A 15,226-nucleotide genomic window follows, 5' to 3' on the forward strand; every position below is an offset into this window, starting at 1 on the left:
AGAGAGACAGAAACATAAGCCTCCTGTCTGCTGCAGGAGATGGACTGTTATGTGCATGTGAACAAATACACACTTGTCACACAGCACAGCAGGTAAACAAATGGGCACCACCTGCCTTAAGGAAAAGCCCCAAATCTGTACATTATTTTCAGTGAGGCATAATTTTTGGTGACTCCTAAAAATCTGTCTTTGAAAAGGGGTTAGCAAAGAAGGAGGTCCACAGACTCAGTCCATCATTTCCAGTGCTACAGCTGAGCTGTTTACAACTGAGGGTTAGAAACCATGAAAGAGCTTAACCGGTCTGTCTTTCCCTAGAGAGAAACCTCCCCACCACCATAACTGCAGGGCTCAGACATTGCTTTCAGAGGTCACAGCTGCACACACAGCACACATTACTCCCATAGACTGTGTTCCCAGCCTGTGGATTCAGGAATCCCCTACATGATTTATGATCCTAATCTATTTCTTTTGTCTGATGTTGTTAAAATAATGATGCATCTCCCTGTTGGCATTTTCATTCCCAGAGATTACATCACAAAAGATATCATTACGGTCTTAAGTAATATACAAGTTTAAGAATCAAAGAAGAACATCCCAAACACATAAAAACAGACAAAGACAGGGAGACTGGATTTCTTATTTAATTTAAAACACATAAGTATTTTTACAGCGTAAATGAGAATTGAGGGTTATCCTGTGAAAGGCAATGTTTTGTGGGCTGGAATATATCTTCCTAACACAGAGATTGATTTAATCAGCTGAATGAATAAAAAAATAAAATAAAATAAAATATAAAAAAATGAAAGTGAGAAAGAAACTTGCACATGCTTTGCCAGGTGCAGTGTCTCCAGTAGCCAACAACTACCATTGGAGAGCTGCTAAATCCTTGGTCCTCTTTTGAGAAGGCCTGGAGCTGCAATGACAAGGATGGTGTCTGGGGTTGTTCCTGGGACCTGGGGGTCTGGATCCTTGTCTTTCAGCCTGCCCCAGAAAGCACCAGGCTATTTTTTGCAGGCAGGATCTCATGGTGGTGCACCCTCCTTGGTGCAGAGGGGTGGGCGCCTCTGTCCCACTCCCATCCCTCGCTGTACCTGGGTCTATGGCATTCAGCACCCCTTGCAGTGGGAGAAATTGAGGTAGTGACGCTCAAGCCTGTCACAGCCTTTCCAAATATCAGAGCTGTAGTCTCTGGAGGTGTCAGCACTATTTTTGCTTTCCTCTTAGCTTGGTACCACCTGGATCAGTAGAGTAGGATTTGTTCCTTTGGATGAAGCAGCAGACGGCAGCTATTTGGGCTTGGAAAAAAAATCAGTGCTGAGGAGTAGGTGCCATTTGCTATAATACAGGCTCAGCTTCCTCTCATATGGCTACCAGAGTGACTATACTTGCAGGGTTTTGTTGGTGGAGCAGAGGAAATCAGTGGAGACCATGACTGCAGTCTTTTCCACAGTCTCCTCCATGCAGCAGGCTGCATGAGGTCTCTCTGCTGGTGGCTGGATCAGTGCAGCAGAGAGATGCCAAGAGTGATGACCCTGGCAGCAGCTTTCCAAATTGCTGAGGAATTTAATTAGAAGAGTAAGATATAGAAGTAATTTTTCTTCCCTATTGCTACCGATGCTTATGCATATCAGCTCCTACAAAGGGGAAAGTCAGTTTGTTCAGGCTCTTATCTTTCCTTTACTTCAGGGACCTTCTGGTTTTGAGAAGGCTACTCCGTGCAGGACTGTGGCAGAGGAAAACATGCATATAGGTAGACCTGATAAAATTCATTTTTAAAATCATATTTTGCTTTCCCCATTCAGATATCAAACAACCAACTGAATGGATAATAAAGGCTAGTCAGATGTCTGTTAAATCAACAACATCTGGTCAACATAATAAAAAAGAAGCAAAAGTTTCTCTCTTTCCAGCTAAGGTGCTTTGTACGGCAGCTGGCATTTCTAGGAAGGATCCAGGAATGTGTGATAAAAATCCTAGAGCGTATGAACTCAAGGATTGTTTGTAGCAAACACGTTTCCTTTGATGCTGATGTTTTCAGAAGAAAAGGTTCTAGCACTTGATGGAGCCAGATAATTATGTTTGGTTCTCTGCCTCCAAATGAGTGGGAGGTATATTTGTGTGACATGGTAACAAGTGAAAGCAAAGATATATTTTTGTAACACCCATAGCCTACTTCCAATTGATTCATACATCACATGCTTCTCCCTTTGAAAAGCAGCTACAAGAAACTCGCCATCTTAAAAAAGGAAATAGAAATAACTACAGAAGAGAAGAACAGCAGGGAGGAATTACTTCTCTCTTCTTTCTGTGACCTGTCTGCTTGAAGAAGTAAATATTACATATTACCATACCATTTGTATTTGCCTCTGCTCTAGTCTGGTACAAAGAAATGTCACAAAATGCTTTCAGAGGAATTCACTGAAACAACAGCACTTAGCCACATATTCTGTGAGTTCTGAAATCTGCAAAACCTATTTTGGAGGAGAGTACTGTTATGTCCTGTGACTGTAGCTTGGATCTCAGATCTCATCTTTGAAAACAGACAAAGTTTCCAAATGCATGATAGGCTCTTCATTTGAAAGCTGCAGGCCCATTCTGGGGAGAATCAAACAAGCTGCATTGTGATAAGACTCAACAACAGGTTATCCCTTTATTTCAAGTGTTTCTGAGACCGTAGTGTAAGAGCAGAAAACATAAAGTCATCCTGCCATTGTTTATAGAACATGTACATTGTTTGTAAAAAGATGTCAGTCACATTAGATAGGCCCTCTGAATTAGTCCATTATGTGACAGCCTAAACCAAATACAGGATGAGAAATTTGTGTGGAAGTAGCATTCCAGCCCAGAAATTTTTGAAGCTGTTAAACAGGCTGAATTATTACAGGTAAAAGAAGCACCTCCATCCTGCACTCACAACCTGCCAATAGACCATGTTCTGCCCTTTATTTCCCTCTCCTTGCACTTGAGTGCTGAGAGAGAGCTTACCAGCCCTCACATAAAGCTTGTCCTTACTTTGTCTTCTCAGATTGCAGTTTTTACAACCAACAGGCAACCATGACTCTCTTCATGCACAATTATGTTTGAGTGTAGACAGTACGCAACTCAGAATAAAACTGGAACCCCTAGAACACTGATTTCTTGTGCCAGAAAAGAGGCTAAATTATGAGCCATGACACTTAAAATGATTAGATGACAAATGCTGCAGGCCTGCTGAAGAGAATGGAGTATCAGTACACCTTCATCAATCAAAGTTAAACTGTTCTAAATCAACTACCTTAGAGAATAATGTGCTCTGCTTTCACTTATCTTAGTTGAAGGAATCCATTAGCCTGTAAAATCTGTGTTCTTCTTGGTTTGAGAGCTGGGCTGTCTTTGGCATCATTCACTTTCCAGCTTTTTGCTAAAATAAAGGACAAGGTCATGACATAAGGGATCTATATTAATTATGAAATAATGGGCATGGAGAAAGTGCAGCATGGAATGGGATTGTACAGGGCATGTGGTAGGATGCCATAAAATATTCAAGATGAAAAAAGAGATTTCATAGTCATTGAAAAGGTACCCATACAAATCAACAGGGATCAAGAATCTTTTCTATAAATCATTTCATGAGTCAAATAAAAAATACTTCAAGAAAAGGCTAAGGATTATTTTTCTGTTGTTTAAACCTTGTATAGAAGTTGTATTACTCCTACAAATTGCAGATCTGGTCACCAGCTGATGACCGTTATCATTTTTAAACAGGACACATCTGTTCTTAGACTTTAATTTACTTGTTAAAGCATTTTTCATTATTTTGCTGTTGAGACAGAAAATTTTCACTAAAACTTATCAAAAATATAATTAGAAAAAAGTAAGCTGCCACTGAATATCTTAGCAGCAAGGAATGACAGTTCCTATAGTTTTCATGCAATTTAACCACAATAATTTGTGGTTACTCTGTCTTTATTATCCACCCTGTGCATTGCACTAGATCTCCTAGGATGGTAGGTTAACTTCAGTCATTGTGCAAGAACAATTAAATTACTGTCTATTTGGCAGAAGAACAATTAAAACCATAGTTTTGTTTTAATTTTGCTTATGGAAAATTACGAGAACACTTGACTCAGCATGAAGTCTGTATCAGCACTATAGGTATTTCTTGAACAGGCAAAGTGAGCTTATATTTTCAACATTTTTTTTTTTGAATAAAATTTGTTCATGATAGAAAGCTAGAAAACTCTTAAAAGCAGATGTGCCATCTTATACAATCACATTATTAGCCATACCCCAATTTAATCCATTGTTTTCTTTCATTCTACACTTCCCTAGTAACTGTCCTCTTCGGTGTTCAGATCCCCCCTTCCAAAAGCTTCCACCTTGTCTTTCATGAAAGGAAAGGACTTCAGGTGCTTATCATAACTCACACTTTATGACGTTTGTTTTAGTAATATGATTTACACGCTGTTTACTTTTCTTTTTCTTGCTTTAAGGTGACATAAAATTCATTAAATATTAATGTAAATCAGCAAGGAATCACAGAACACAAAAAGCATTGCGAGCTATTCTGTTGAAAGGAGCAGAAGTAAACAGAAACAACTAGCATGAGTTAGCAACAGCTCTTGAACCTTTCCACTTAAAAAAGCTTTGTAAAAGGCAGGTTAGAATTCCTAACAAATTGGTGGACTATAGAAGTGTAAAGCACAATAACCAACGTGGGCTGTGTTTAGTGATGACAGTCTGACTTGTAAGGAAATGACAATCACACTGGCATCTCAGTTGAAGACTCAGGCCAGAACATTTCCAGTACCATCATCTGTGGACGTACTTATGGGAGATAACATGCTGTGTGAGGCTGGATGTGTGTGCTGGACACAACTAGGAATTTTATTCTCCAGAGTGTCTTTGCCACCCCACAGCAGTGTGAGGTAACGTGGCTGAAAGGTGTGTGCAAAGTTAATGCAGAGAAGGAAGACTGACTTGTTGGCTTTTTACTTTTCTCCCTTAAAGGGAGGGATTTTAGAAGAGACTGAGGAAGAAGGTAGTCTGTTGAAGATAGCTTGCTTCTTTTATTATTTTATCTATTCTCTCCAAATAGTCAAAATAAGTAAACACTTGCATATAATTAATACACTTGTAAGCCATGTTACCTTTCACTCGTGTATTAATTATGTTAATTATCAGCAGAAATTGCTTCTGTTTGTGATCCAGTTTACCGGTTTCATGGATACAGTATCTTAGCCAATACTCTTTTGACTCATTCCTCTCATTTTGTAAATAGATTAAATTAAACTCCTGTCATCGTATTGGGTTTTAAGCCGATGGCCTGCCCTTCACTCTTCAGCATCCCTTGCACTGGCTGATGTTAGAAATATACTTGCCAATCTGCCAGAATATTGCAAAGGTTTGAAGCCAAAACTGAAAACAAAGAAATCATGTGTTAGCATATTGGACTGACACGATATTAATTTTATATTTCAACTAGAATGTTCATTTTTACATTTTACTTTGAAACCAATGACGATGAAGAACAAAAATATGCATGTACAGCAAACTGATAAGGCCAATTAGAGAGAAAAGGCATGGAAAGATAATAAGGAAAGCAGCAGAGACAAATCTGATGATTAAAATCATTCAAAAATGTCCATGCATTTGTACCCTTTCAAAAAGAAAGGTTGTAGCTCACTAACTATGGGCTCCGAGGGACACATTTGCTCCATCACTGGTACAACATGTCCTCTTCTGCTAGCATCAGTTTTATGATATTCTCAGTTCAGAGTGACATTTTTTCTTTTATTTCTTTCTTCAGTTCATAGAAAGTTTAGGACAAATGCCTAGGATCACTAGGAAACACAGGAGCCTTATCAGACACACCATGCATGTTACATAAACAGTCACTGAAATGAATTTACAGCCTGAATAGTTTTCAAGTAAATGTGTTTGTGTGAAATACGGTCCATGTTACCAAGAGAAAGACATGCACAAAATTGTCATTGTCTGAAGATTCCTTTTTTAAGAAGGGTATAGCTGTAAAGGGAAAAGTACAGTGAACTTGATCAAGTTAGTCAATAACTACATCAACAGATTTGAGGGATTTCCACACATCAAGTTGTGCAAGCTCTGTCCATTGCTGATTATTGCAAATCAGTGTGGTGCCCAAGGCTTTATATTGTTGATTGAATGCTCAACAAAATTCATTATTAGATCTGAGGGCTATTAGCCAGTCTCAAAAAATCAAACATCAAAGACTCCAGGACGGGAAGACTTAAGGCATCACTTACGCTGACATGTTCCTCCGTTAGTAGGATCGCTGTAGTAGCCAGAGAAGCAAGTTTCACAGTGCTTGCCAGTTGTCAGATTTTCACACTTCTCACAGATGCTTTCATTTACACACTTACTGTGCCCATTGCACTGGCAGGCTGAAGAAAAAAGAGAAGGATGAGTATTTGTGCTTAGATACAGCATGTCACATAGCACCTCTGTGCTCCAGAGAGGCTGACTGAAACCACTTCACACAACTTCCAAAGAGGCTCTTGCAGTCTTGCTACAGATACGTGAAATCAAAGAGAAGCGTGTACAGAAACCTGAAATTTAAAGCAACACACAGTAAACTGAACTCCAAACAACTACGTGAATATTGGACAGACTGGTCTAGAAACAGCAGGTGGGATAGATATACAAGGAGAAACAGGAAGGAGAGGTTTTAGCAGCAGTTGAGTAATTTTAATTCTATATATTTAGTGTCAAATATTTTATTTCAGCATCTCCCTAAGCATTACTAGGAGCTATTCAGCTTTCAGGGAAAGAACAGTCTTTTCTTTTTAAGAACCCCAAAAGCAAGTAAGTAAATAAAAGTTAAAAATCTCAATTAAGGTTTGAAGAAAGAAAAAATCTCACTAGAATAATGCATGGATTAGGGAAAAAAACACAGCTAAATCTTCACAAAGCAAATCTCTAGAGCTTACTTTACCTTACAACTCCTTGCATCTCAAAACATGTTATTTCTCATGTCTTCCAAGCTCTTTTTCTGCCCCATGTGGGAACACAAACATCACTAACATCTTACGAAGTCGCTCACCTTGCATTTAACTTTTGCCACCACTGAAACGTTTGACCAGTTAAAACTTACTCACTTACCTGGACACTGAATAAAGGACCAATTGTACTTGTTCTCCGCAAGACACATGCTGACATTAAGGACAGGCTCCAAGCTGTGTTTCCTTGTGGCAGACGGCGTTGGCATCTTGACGGGCCCTCGATAGGAGCCTATACTTAGCCAGTATAACCAGTCTCATTAATGCCTTCCGTTCTTTTTAAAGGACAGCAGCAATGACTACAGTATAAAAACAAAACAAAAACAAACAAACAAACAACCAGCAATAACGGAAAAAGAAAAAAAGCAGCTAGAAACGGGCAAGTAATTACAGACACCAAATGCTACAGTGACACCAAGCGGTGAAATACTATAAGTTCAAAGTTTGTTATTGGCTTCACAATTCTCATCTCTTTCCTGTTTTGCCTTTCTTTGCTCCACCGTGCAATTCATTGCTATTATTGGTGTTAGAACATATTCCATAGCAACATATTGCCTTTTCTACAGTTTTACAGAAAACATTAACAAATCTCTGCGTGTCTCCCCCCGCCACTCCCCTCACGCCTTCCACCCCCAAAATCAAATTTCAGTGAAAGAAGAAAAGGTTTAAGGTTTTACTTTCCCAATAAGTACCCCACATAACAGACAAAGGTGACACAATTAACTGAGAATAAATTTCTCATTAAATTAAACTGCTGAGGAATTGTGGTTTGAGAAGTCTCTCCATCTGTCTCAAACAGTTTAGAGTTATGAATCATTTTGAGACAGACAGTAGAGCAAAGGTTCTTTATAATTTGCTGTAATCTTAGTTACACTGATTTTTTAAAGTATTTTTCTTTGCTGAGCCCTTCATTTGAACAGGTCCCCAAAGCCGACCAATTGCAATGTATATGCACATGAAATGACTTTCCACCTGTGTAATACCTAATGCTACTGTGTTCTTAGCTCTGTTTAGGTCTCTTTGAGTTACTACTGCTTCCTAGACATAATCTTTCTCACACAATTAGAACCAGTACCAAATTCAATATTTTCAATATTGCAAGATACAAATTACAAAAGTAAAAATTCAAGGGAAAAAAAAAAAAAGAAAAAAGCTTTTGAAAAGATTTTGTTATTCCTTGGTACTCTTACCACATGCATAATATATTATTATGTGATACTACTATTTTTCTTGGTATTACTATTCTACCTCTAGAACAGTTTGCTCACATTTGTGATATATTTCTTCCTCAGCTTACATTATGGTAGTTGTGTCATGCACAATTTAACCTAATAAAAATAATTATGACTTGCATGATTTAAATGGGACTTATCCAGGAATTTATTCCAAATTAATAACAAGAGTGTGGCATGTATTTTAACTCTAAAAATACATTTAAAATGCAGACTTGATATTACTCAGATATTAATTCAGAAAAAACCATTAGTTTGCATGTGAGCAGAGTCAAACAAATACTTTAAAAGTGTAGGTGGTAATCTAAAAATGTCATGTCAATATTACTTGCACTGATTGTAAATTCCTTGGCATACTAGCACATTTAAATATCTGGAGAATATTGGAAGAATAGTGTTGCTTTATTAGTGCAAGGGGAGCAAAAGAACTACAAGTTCATTGACCCAGAATTACTAACCCAAAGGCTTTGGTTTATTAAACCGAGTCCTAGAAGACGTTGGTATATGTGTATACAAATCATTGTAGAAACTCTTGATTTATTTTATTGATGTGGAACATTTTTCAGTATGGAAACGGAGGGTTGAATATTTTTGCTGTCAGAGGAGTTTCCTTCTGGGAAATGTCCAGCCATTCTACAGAGACTGCAGGAAAAATAATGGAAAAGTGCACAGGTTCTGTCTTTGTTCTTTATTTTTAATGGGAAAATTGAATTCAAGTTTTGTGAAGTTCCTATTGCCTTTGTCTTATGGATGAAGGAAAACATGAATGACAGAAAGACAATACCTTTAAAAACTGCAAGTCTCATTACTAATCTTCACTTTCCTTGCCTGAGGAGCCATCTCATATTTCTTCCGAAAGCTAATAACATGTCAGACAGCAAGACAAAGGCCTGAGCTGCAGTTTATGAGGCTGACCTAACAGATATTGCAGATCCAGAAAGAATCATATTACCATCCTATGTTATGGATGATTTCTATCATTCTCAGATAATTAAGACAAAAGTCAGGACAGTAAGAGGACTTTGCCTTCCCCTCCACCTTTCCCTTTCCCTCTCCTCTCCCCTCCCCTCCATGTCGAGCATTTTGGCCTTAAAATTGCTAATAATGATGCTGATCACCTCACCATGCCATGTGTAACACAATTAGACAAAGTAGAGCTTGAGTCTTTGGAGTCTTACAACACTTAATTTTGGAGCTGAAGGTTTATACATATGGACCATATGCACTTTTAAGGCAAGAAATTCTGTAAAATATTTTTGAAAGTGTAAGAAATTAACAATACAGAGATTCAGTGTTGTGTCATTCTTGCAACGGCAAACCCTTTTTCTAAAGGGTCAGATTTTGTAGCTGGTTATGAAGGGCCAGGTAGGGAATCTTCCTTTCACGTGACATCGCAGAGTTATGACACTCTGTTTCTGCACCAGAGAGGAAGGAAAAAGCAACACTATTCCTTGTTCCTGAACATCTTGTCAGAACACAGACCTTGCCTGGGCTGCAGGTTGAAAAGTCATATTTTTTTTTTAGAATTCCTGTCATTATGTACCAGAATTAGTAGAGTTGTTGGATTAAGACAAGGATGTACCTTGCTAAATTAAGGTCTAAGGCGGCTGACAGAACATTCCCTGATGTTAGGCACTTGAGTTTTGAGGTTTAAATTAATGGAAAGTTATGAATATAAAAAGGAAACAGACAAACAAACACACCCACACACACAAAAAAAAAGAACACCAAAAAAACAAACTACCATGTTTTCATGGGCAATAGAACATGAAAAGTAAACTGCATTAATTTTGTAGGCTTAGCATACAAATTGCAGCAACCTCTGGATTTTTCCTCCTTTGTGCAGTCAGTAGGGTTCTTGACAATTTTATTACATGCTGACAAAGATTCTATCTCCCCCTACCTTTTTAAAATGTCTTGTAGATCTAGCATTACATTGCTGGTCTTCCATAGTTAAGTGAGAAAATTTTCCTCTCTATTTTGGCAACTATTGATTTGCAGCATATGACTGAATGTGGATATAGTTGTTTTTTATTAAGTGGAATCAGGTTGAATTGCATGAGTTTTTGTGCAAATAGGCAAAAAAAATCTAAAATCATTTAGGCTGGAATACTAACTTCTGCATCTCTGCTTGAGTCATGCTGTAGTAAATGCCAGCAGCACCCATTTACTAATTTTCAAACACAGAACCGTGGTTGCTCATTAGATAAGTTCACCTCTTATCAAGTGGATCTGAATTCCAAAAGCTAGAATTAATCAGGAATATCTGTTGCATACCTACATCAAATATTGAAAACGTTTTTACCCAAACTTACAAATATATGCATAGGCATAAATATGCATACATATACAAACACTCGCATGTATCCTTACATGCAGAAATAGACATATATGCAGAAAATGCATTTCTGATTGTGAAGGGGTTACAAAGCATGAAAATGCGGTGAAGCTACAGGTGAAGTGAGTTCCACACTTGCTCCCAATTGCTGGCAAGAGTAAATCTGACTGTCCTCTCTGACATCCATGGTTACAAGCTGTTCCTTGGCCCAGCATCAGAGACTGGGCAGAGCTGCATATTCCTCAGCTGTGCAGCAGGAGGCTTGGAGGCTCCACACTATCTGTCTCCAGGCTACAAGTGCCTTAACTCAGCTATGCTGGCAAAATTGCACATTGCCTGTGCTGGGCAGCTGCAGGGAGTGGCTGATGGGCACAGAAGTTAATGGATTAGAGAAGCTTTCCCAGCTTGAGGGGTACTTGTCCTCACCAGATCCCACAGAAAGCTTGGCATTCAAGAAATCAGTCAATTTCTGATTAGAAAATTAATATTATCTCAGTGCAAGCACTTGAGTAGATCTGACTGAGGTTTCTCTGTACTTTGAGAAGCTTTAATTAGACGCAGTATTAAAGTATCAGAGGTTAAAACAAAAACCACTAGTCTTCACCCCTCTGCATGCACACTATATTTACATTTGCATTGATGTCTGTAGACGTGTCACAGATAGGTAAGAGTAACTGACTAGTTTGTTAAGCAGTGACAGACTTTTATTGTGCACTGAAATAAAAGTGCAAAGTAAAGTTGTTCATTAAAAGTTAAGAAACATTTAAAAGCTGCTTTGTATACTGCCAGATTGAATTTTAATTTTTTTTTTTGGATATTTTTCTTGGAAATCATATAAGTTTTAATCAGTTTTTAAAATTACTTTTTTTTTCCTTTTTAGATAAAAAATTTGAATTTAGTATTGTGTAAGTTGCAATGACATCAGGTTATTTTGCTATAAAATTCTAGTGAGAAGATTTATATGGAGTTGTAGAAGACGCTGTAATTGATACTTTTTTTTTTTTTTTCCCCTCTACAGAAGTTCCCATCTAGTGTAGGAAAAACTGTATTTCACAGGTTACTGCAAATAATACTTTTTAATTTTCCTTCCAGGTCTAAGAGCTTATCTTGGAATATTAACATCATGAGGCAATCATAAACCCACTAAAGAAGCTTTCAGTTTTGTTAGTGATTACTAGTTGTCCTACATAAATCTCAAACACACCGACAAATCCATGATGTCTCCTGAGAGAGGGGAGATTTTGGATATTTTGTGTTTTATGAGCCCTTCTGTGGATATACCCAGTTACTCTTGAAATATCTGTAACTATATCATTAATAATTTCACAATAGCAGAGATCAGAAGGACTGTTCCTGAGACAAATCAAAACAAGTGCAAAATCCCTACATCTGTTACAGAGTCATATCAGACCATGAAAGCAGGCATCTTGCAATGAGTGGTAGCAAGGTGACACTATTGAATAACTGAGGACAAAAATACAGAAAATAGGTAAGACTGATTTTGCATATGCACACCTCTATATCATTGTATTGCTGCAGGAGCAGTTTCCAAAACTATGGAGTTAATCTGTGAAGGAACCCAGGGTCTTTCTCTGAAATAACACAGATATGACGTGCACAATTTCAGTAGATCCAATTACTAAGGAAATGTGACATCAAGTAATATACTACAGTAAGGAGGACAAAAGAAAAGTGCAGAATGAAAGTCTGGTTACCTGCATATAAGGGCCAGTTTGTAGCCATTTGAAATCATCTTTGCTTGTCTGGAGGCAACAGCCATGACTGAACTCCCAGAAAAGTTAATTGCATCTTCTGAATCACATGGAATTTAACAAATAAAAGATTTGTTCAAGATGCACATCCATCATCTGAATATGGAATTTAGAGGAACATAATTTGTCATTATGTCAGCAAAAGGAAACATAAACATCTGTTATCAAAAACTGCCTGGTTAATTTAGTGGCTTATCTAGTGGTGAAGGCAGAGCTCAGAACAACCATTTTGAGAGTACCAGATGTTCTGGCAGGTTTGGGTACAACAGCTGTCATATGTGACAAAACATAAGACTGAATGAGCCAGAGACTTAGCAGCTCTTAGAAACAAGCAGAGGTCCAATAAATACACCTAACTCGACAGAAGAAAAGCTTATGCGTAGCAGTCAGTACAGAACAGTTAAGGCTTTTTCTGCAGACACTTAGTCTATGCAGTCAGATGCAGAAGGAGCTACCCACAAGAGCATGTTTTGATGAATATTTTTAGAAAGTCCCTGGAGGCCAAGAGTGGAGGAGCTTGTGCACATGCCAAGCTGCCCCAGACCTAAGTATTTTATGCAATGATTGGAAAAGACGACCTTTGCCTATAGAAATGAAATCAAGCTGCTGTACATCCACAGTCTGGTAATACGACAAATACAGGGCAGTAAGATATTAGTCATCATATATACATTGTTTTAGATCGATCAGTATGACTGCAAGGAACAGGAAGAGGAGACAAAGAGTAGACTGTGCAAGTAGAACTGCTGCTCAACTCCTGTTCAGTAGAAACCCACTGAAAACGTACTTGCTAGCTTTGCTATTGTAATGTGAGGTAAAACACCAGACCTGTATAACAGAAAAGGGAAACAATGCCACAACTGAGAAAGAAAAGTCTGGTATGGATACCTCTACATTTATATAGTTAAACTGGTTTTACAATGCAGGCTTTAATGCAGGCTCTCCATTATGAGAAATTCTGCTGCATAAAAGTATGTGTTAGAAATGTTTTGCAGCAATCACTGCACATAACATGGAAGCACTGCCAGCAGCAAAATGTTTGTGTACTTAAGTTTTCTTTGACAGAAAACAGAAAAAAAAAATATTACACAAGTACAGCTTCCCAAACTATTTTCAAATAGTGTCACCTGCAGCTTCTGTTTAAAATTGGAAATATATAAAGTATACAGATTCATGACAAATATACATATAGCATCCTCCATCATAGCTTAAAGAGCTATCCAACTAGTTAGAGTTATTAATGTAACAATGTAGTTTGGCTGTAAAACATCATCCATGTAATTGATTAGTGTGAAAATACTATTTTTTGATGCAGAACAGTTTATACTGTTTTTGTTGTCTGCAGCAGAAAAATTCAAGTGACATCTACTTTGCTACTTTCTGCAGAAAGGACAAGTCTCTAGGCACAAGTCAAATACAAGTGATCGAGTACAAGATGAGAATGGTTCTCACAGGATCGATCTACCAAGGAAATCTGTTCTAGAACAGTGCTGCCAAAACCATTTGAACGCTCAGAACCTGACAACATGGTGAATTTCAAAAACATTTCACAGTATTAACAGGCTAAAGTTCACAAAGATGTGGGGCTGTGATGGTGTCTTAATGTAGAGGGGAAAGAAAAAGTAGAAGCTGAAAAAAGTAATGATGCAACATATAATCCTAGGGGAATTAAAGCTATTGTCAAAATATACTACCAATAACCTTACCTGTGTGTGGCAACACATTTGGAAACACAACATTTTATTTACAATAAGGTTAAGTAATGTACTGGATTTCTTAATATTATTAACAAATTTAATTTTGTCTAATAAATCCAATCCAATAAATATGAAAAAAATACACTTCTTACCAGCTGGGAAGCTGTAGTCATTTAGAATACAGCTGTCAGGACTGAGCCATCAGTCAGCCAAGGCAACAAGAGCCTTTCTAAGATGCCAGAATAGACTCTGCTTAAGTTGAGAAACATAATTTTTTACCTGCTTCTCATTTTGTTGAATTAATTCTCACAAAGTTTTCACAAAGCAAAATGTATGCTGTAAGTCTTTAGGAAAAAATACTACTTGTTTCAAAAGAAATATTGTCCCTTAAAAATATTGTATTATTTAAAAATCTATCAAACCATAATAGAAACTTTGAAATCTGGAAAAGGCTAAAATAGCAGTCTTTGGAAGAATTCATAACAAAAAAATTATTTGCACCCATTGGAGAGCAGATCTGAATGGGGCATCTGCAGGCCACTCAGCACAGATGGACGTCATATTGCCTTATTGAGCAAGACCTCCTCACCATTTCCTTCACTTCAGCGGAAGAACAAAGTGGTTGTAGCAGCTGAGGCTTCTGTGAGGCTCAGGGTACACCAATAAAGCTTTTCAACATCCAGCATTGTGGCCTCAGCCTGACCTTGCTTGGTAAGCAGGCCTGTGCTTTCTTGGGGCAAACTGTTTTGCTGGTAATTTATTTCCTTGAAAGCAGCTGCTCCCTTCTAGCTAGGAACAAGCTGGTGCAGGGAACATAAAACATGCCAATTGACAGGTATTTCAGATGAAATGTTAGTGACATCTTTCCTGTCTCTGTTTTCAGGTGACACTTTCTGTGAAGGCAGAACAGAGCTGAAAGGGCTTGTGACTGTATCACAGCTGTCTGTTTTAGATAAGACACAGTAGTGTCAAGGAAAACATCAGGAACTGTTTTGAGTGTTTGGGCCAGAGCCTTTTTAAGTAGGAAACACAGAAGTACATAAAGGTATTTGCCACCCTTTTGCTCAACAGCAACAGCTGAGGGTGGTTTAAAACCAGACTCATCAGAAAACCACATTGCGACTATAAATAACATTATTGTTGATCACCTGCGTTTGATAGGTGTCAAAGAAGA

General features: G+C 37.9%; 1 protein-coding gene across 5 annotated transcripts; it reads right to left on the reverse strand.

Annotated features, from left to right (window-relative positions):
* Positions 1–70: 70 nt before the first annotated feature.
* Positions 71–14,994, reverse strand: LOC308186176 (attractin-like). Of its 5 annotated transcripts, XM_080575196.1 has the most exons (6): positions 14,642–14,994; positions 12,299–12,451; positions 9,030–9,160; positions 7,117–7,312; positions 6,261–6,398; positions 71–5,397 (listed from the first exon to the last, which is right to left on the reverse strand). In XM_080575196.1, exons 4-6 carry the CDS (start codon positions 7,220–7,222, stop codon positions 5,345–5,347), a joined length of 297 nt encoding a protein of 98 aa, XP_080431322.1. In that variant the 5' UTR covers positions 7,223–7,312; positions 9,030–9,160; positions 12,299–12,451; positions 14,642–14,994; the 3' UTR covers positions 71–5,344. The 5 variants fall into 5 exon arrangements, 4 of the variants coding, with proteins under 4 accessions (XP_080431322.1, XP_080431321.1, XP_080431324.1 ...); XR_013943948.1 differs by lacking the exons at positions 9,030–9,160; positions 14,642–14,994 and adding an exon at positions 14,205–14,598; XM_080575195.1 differs by lacking the exon at positions 9,030–9,160.
* Between the last annotated feature and the right edge of the window lie 232 nt (positions 14,995–15,226).

The sequence above is a fragment of the Anser brachyrhynchus genome, assembly GCF_964034855.1.
Source record: "Anser brachyrhynchus genome assembly, chromosome: Z".
Lineage (NCBI taxonomy): Eukaryota > Metazoa > Chordata > Aves > Anseriformes > Anatidae > Anser > Anser brachyrhynchus.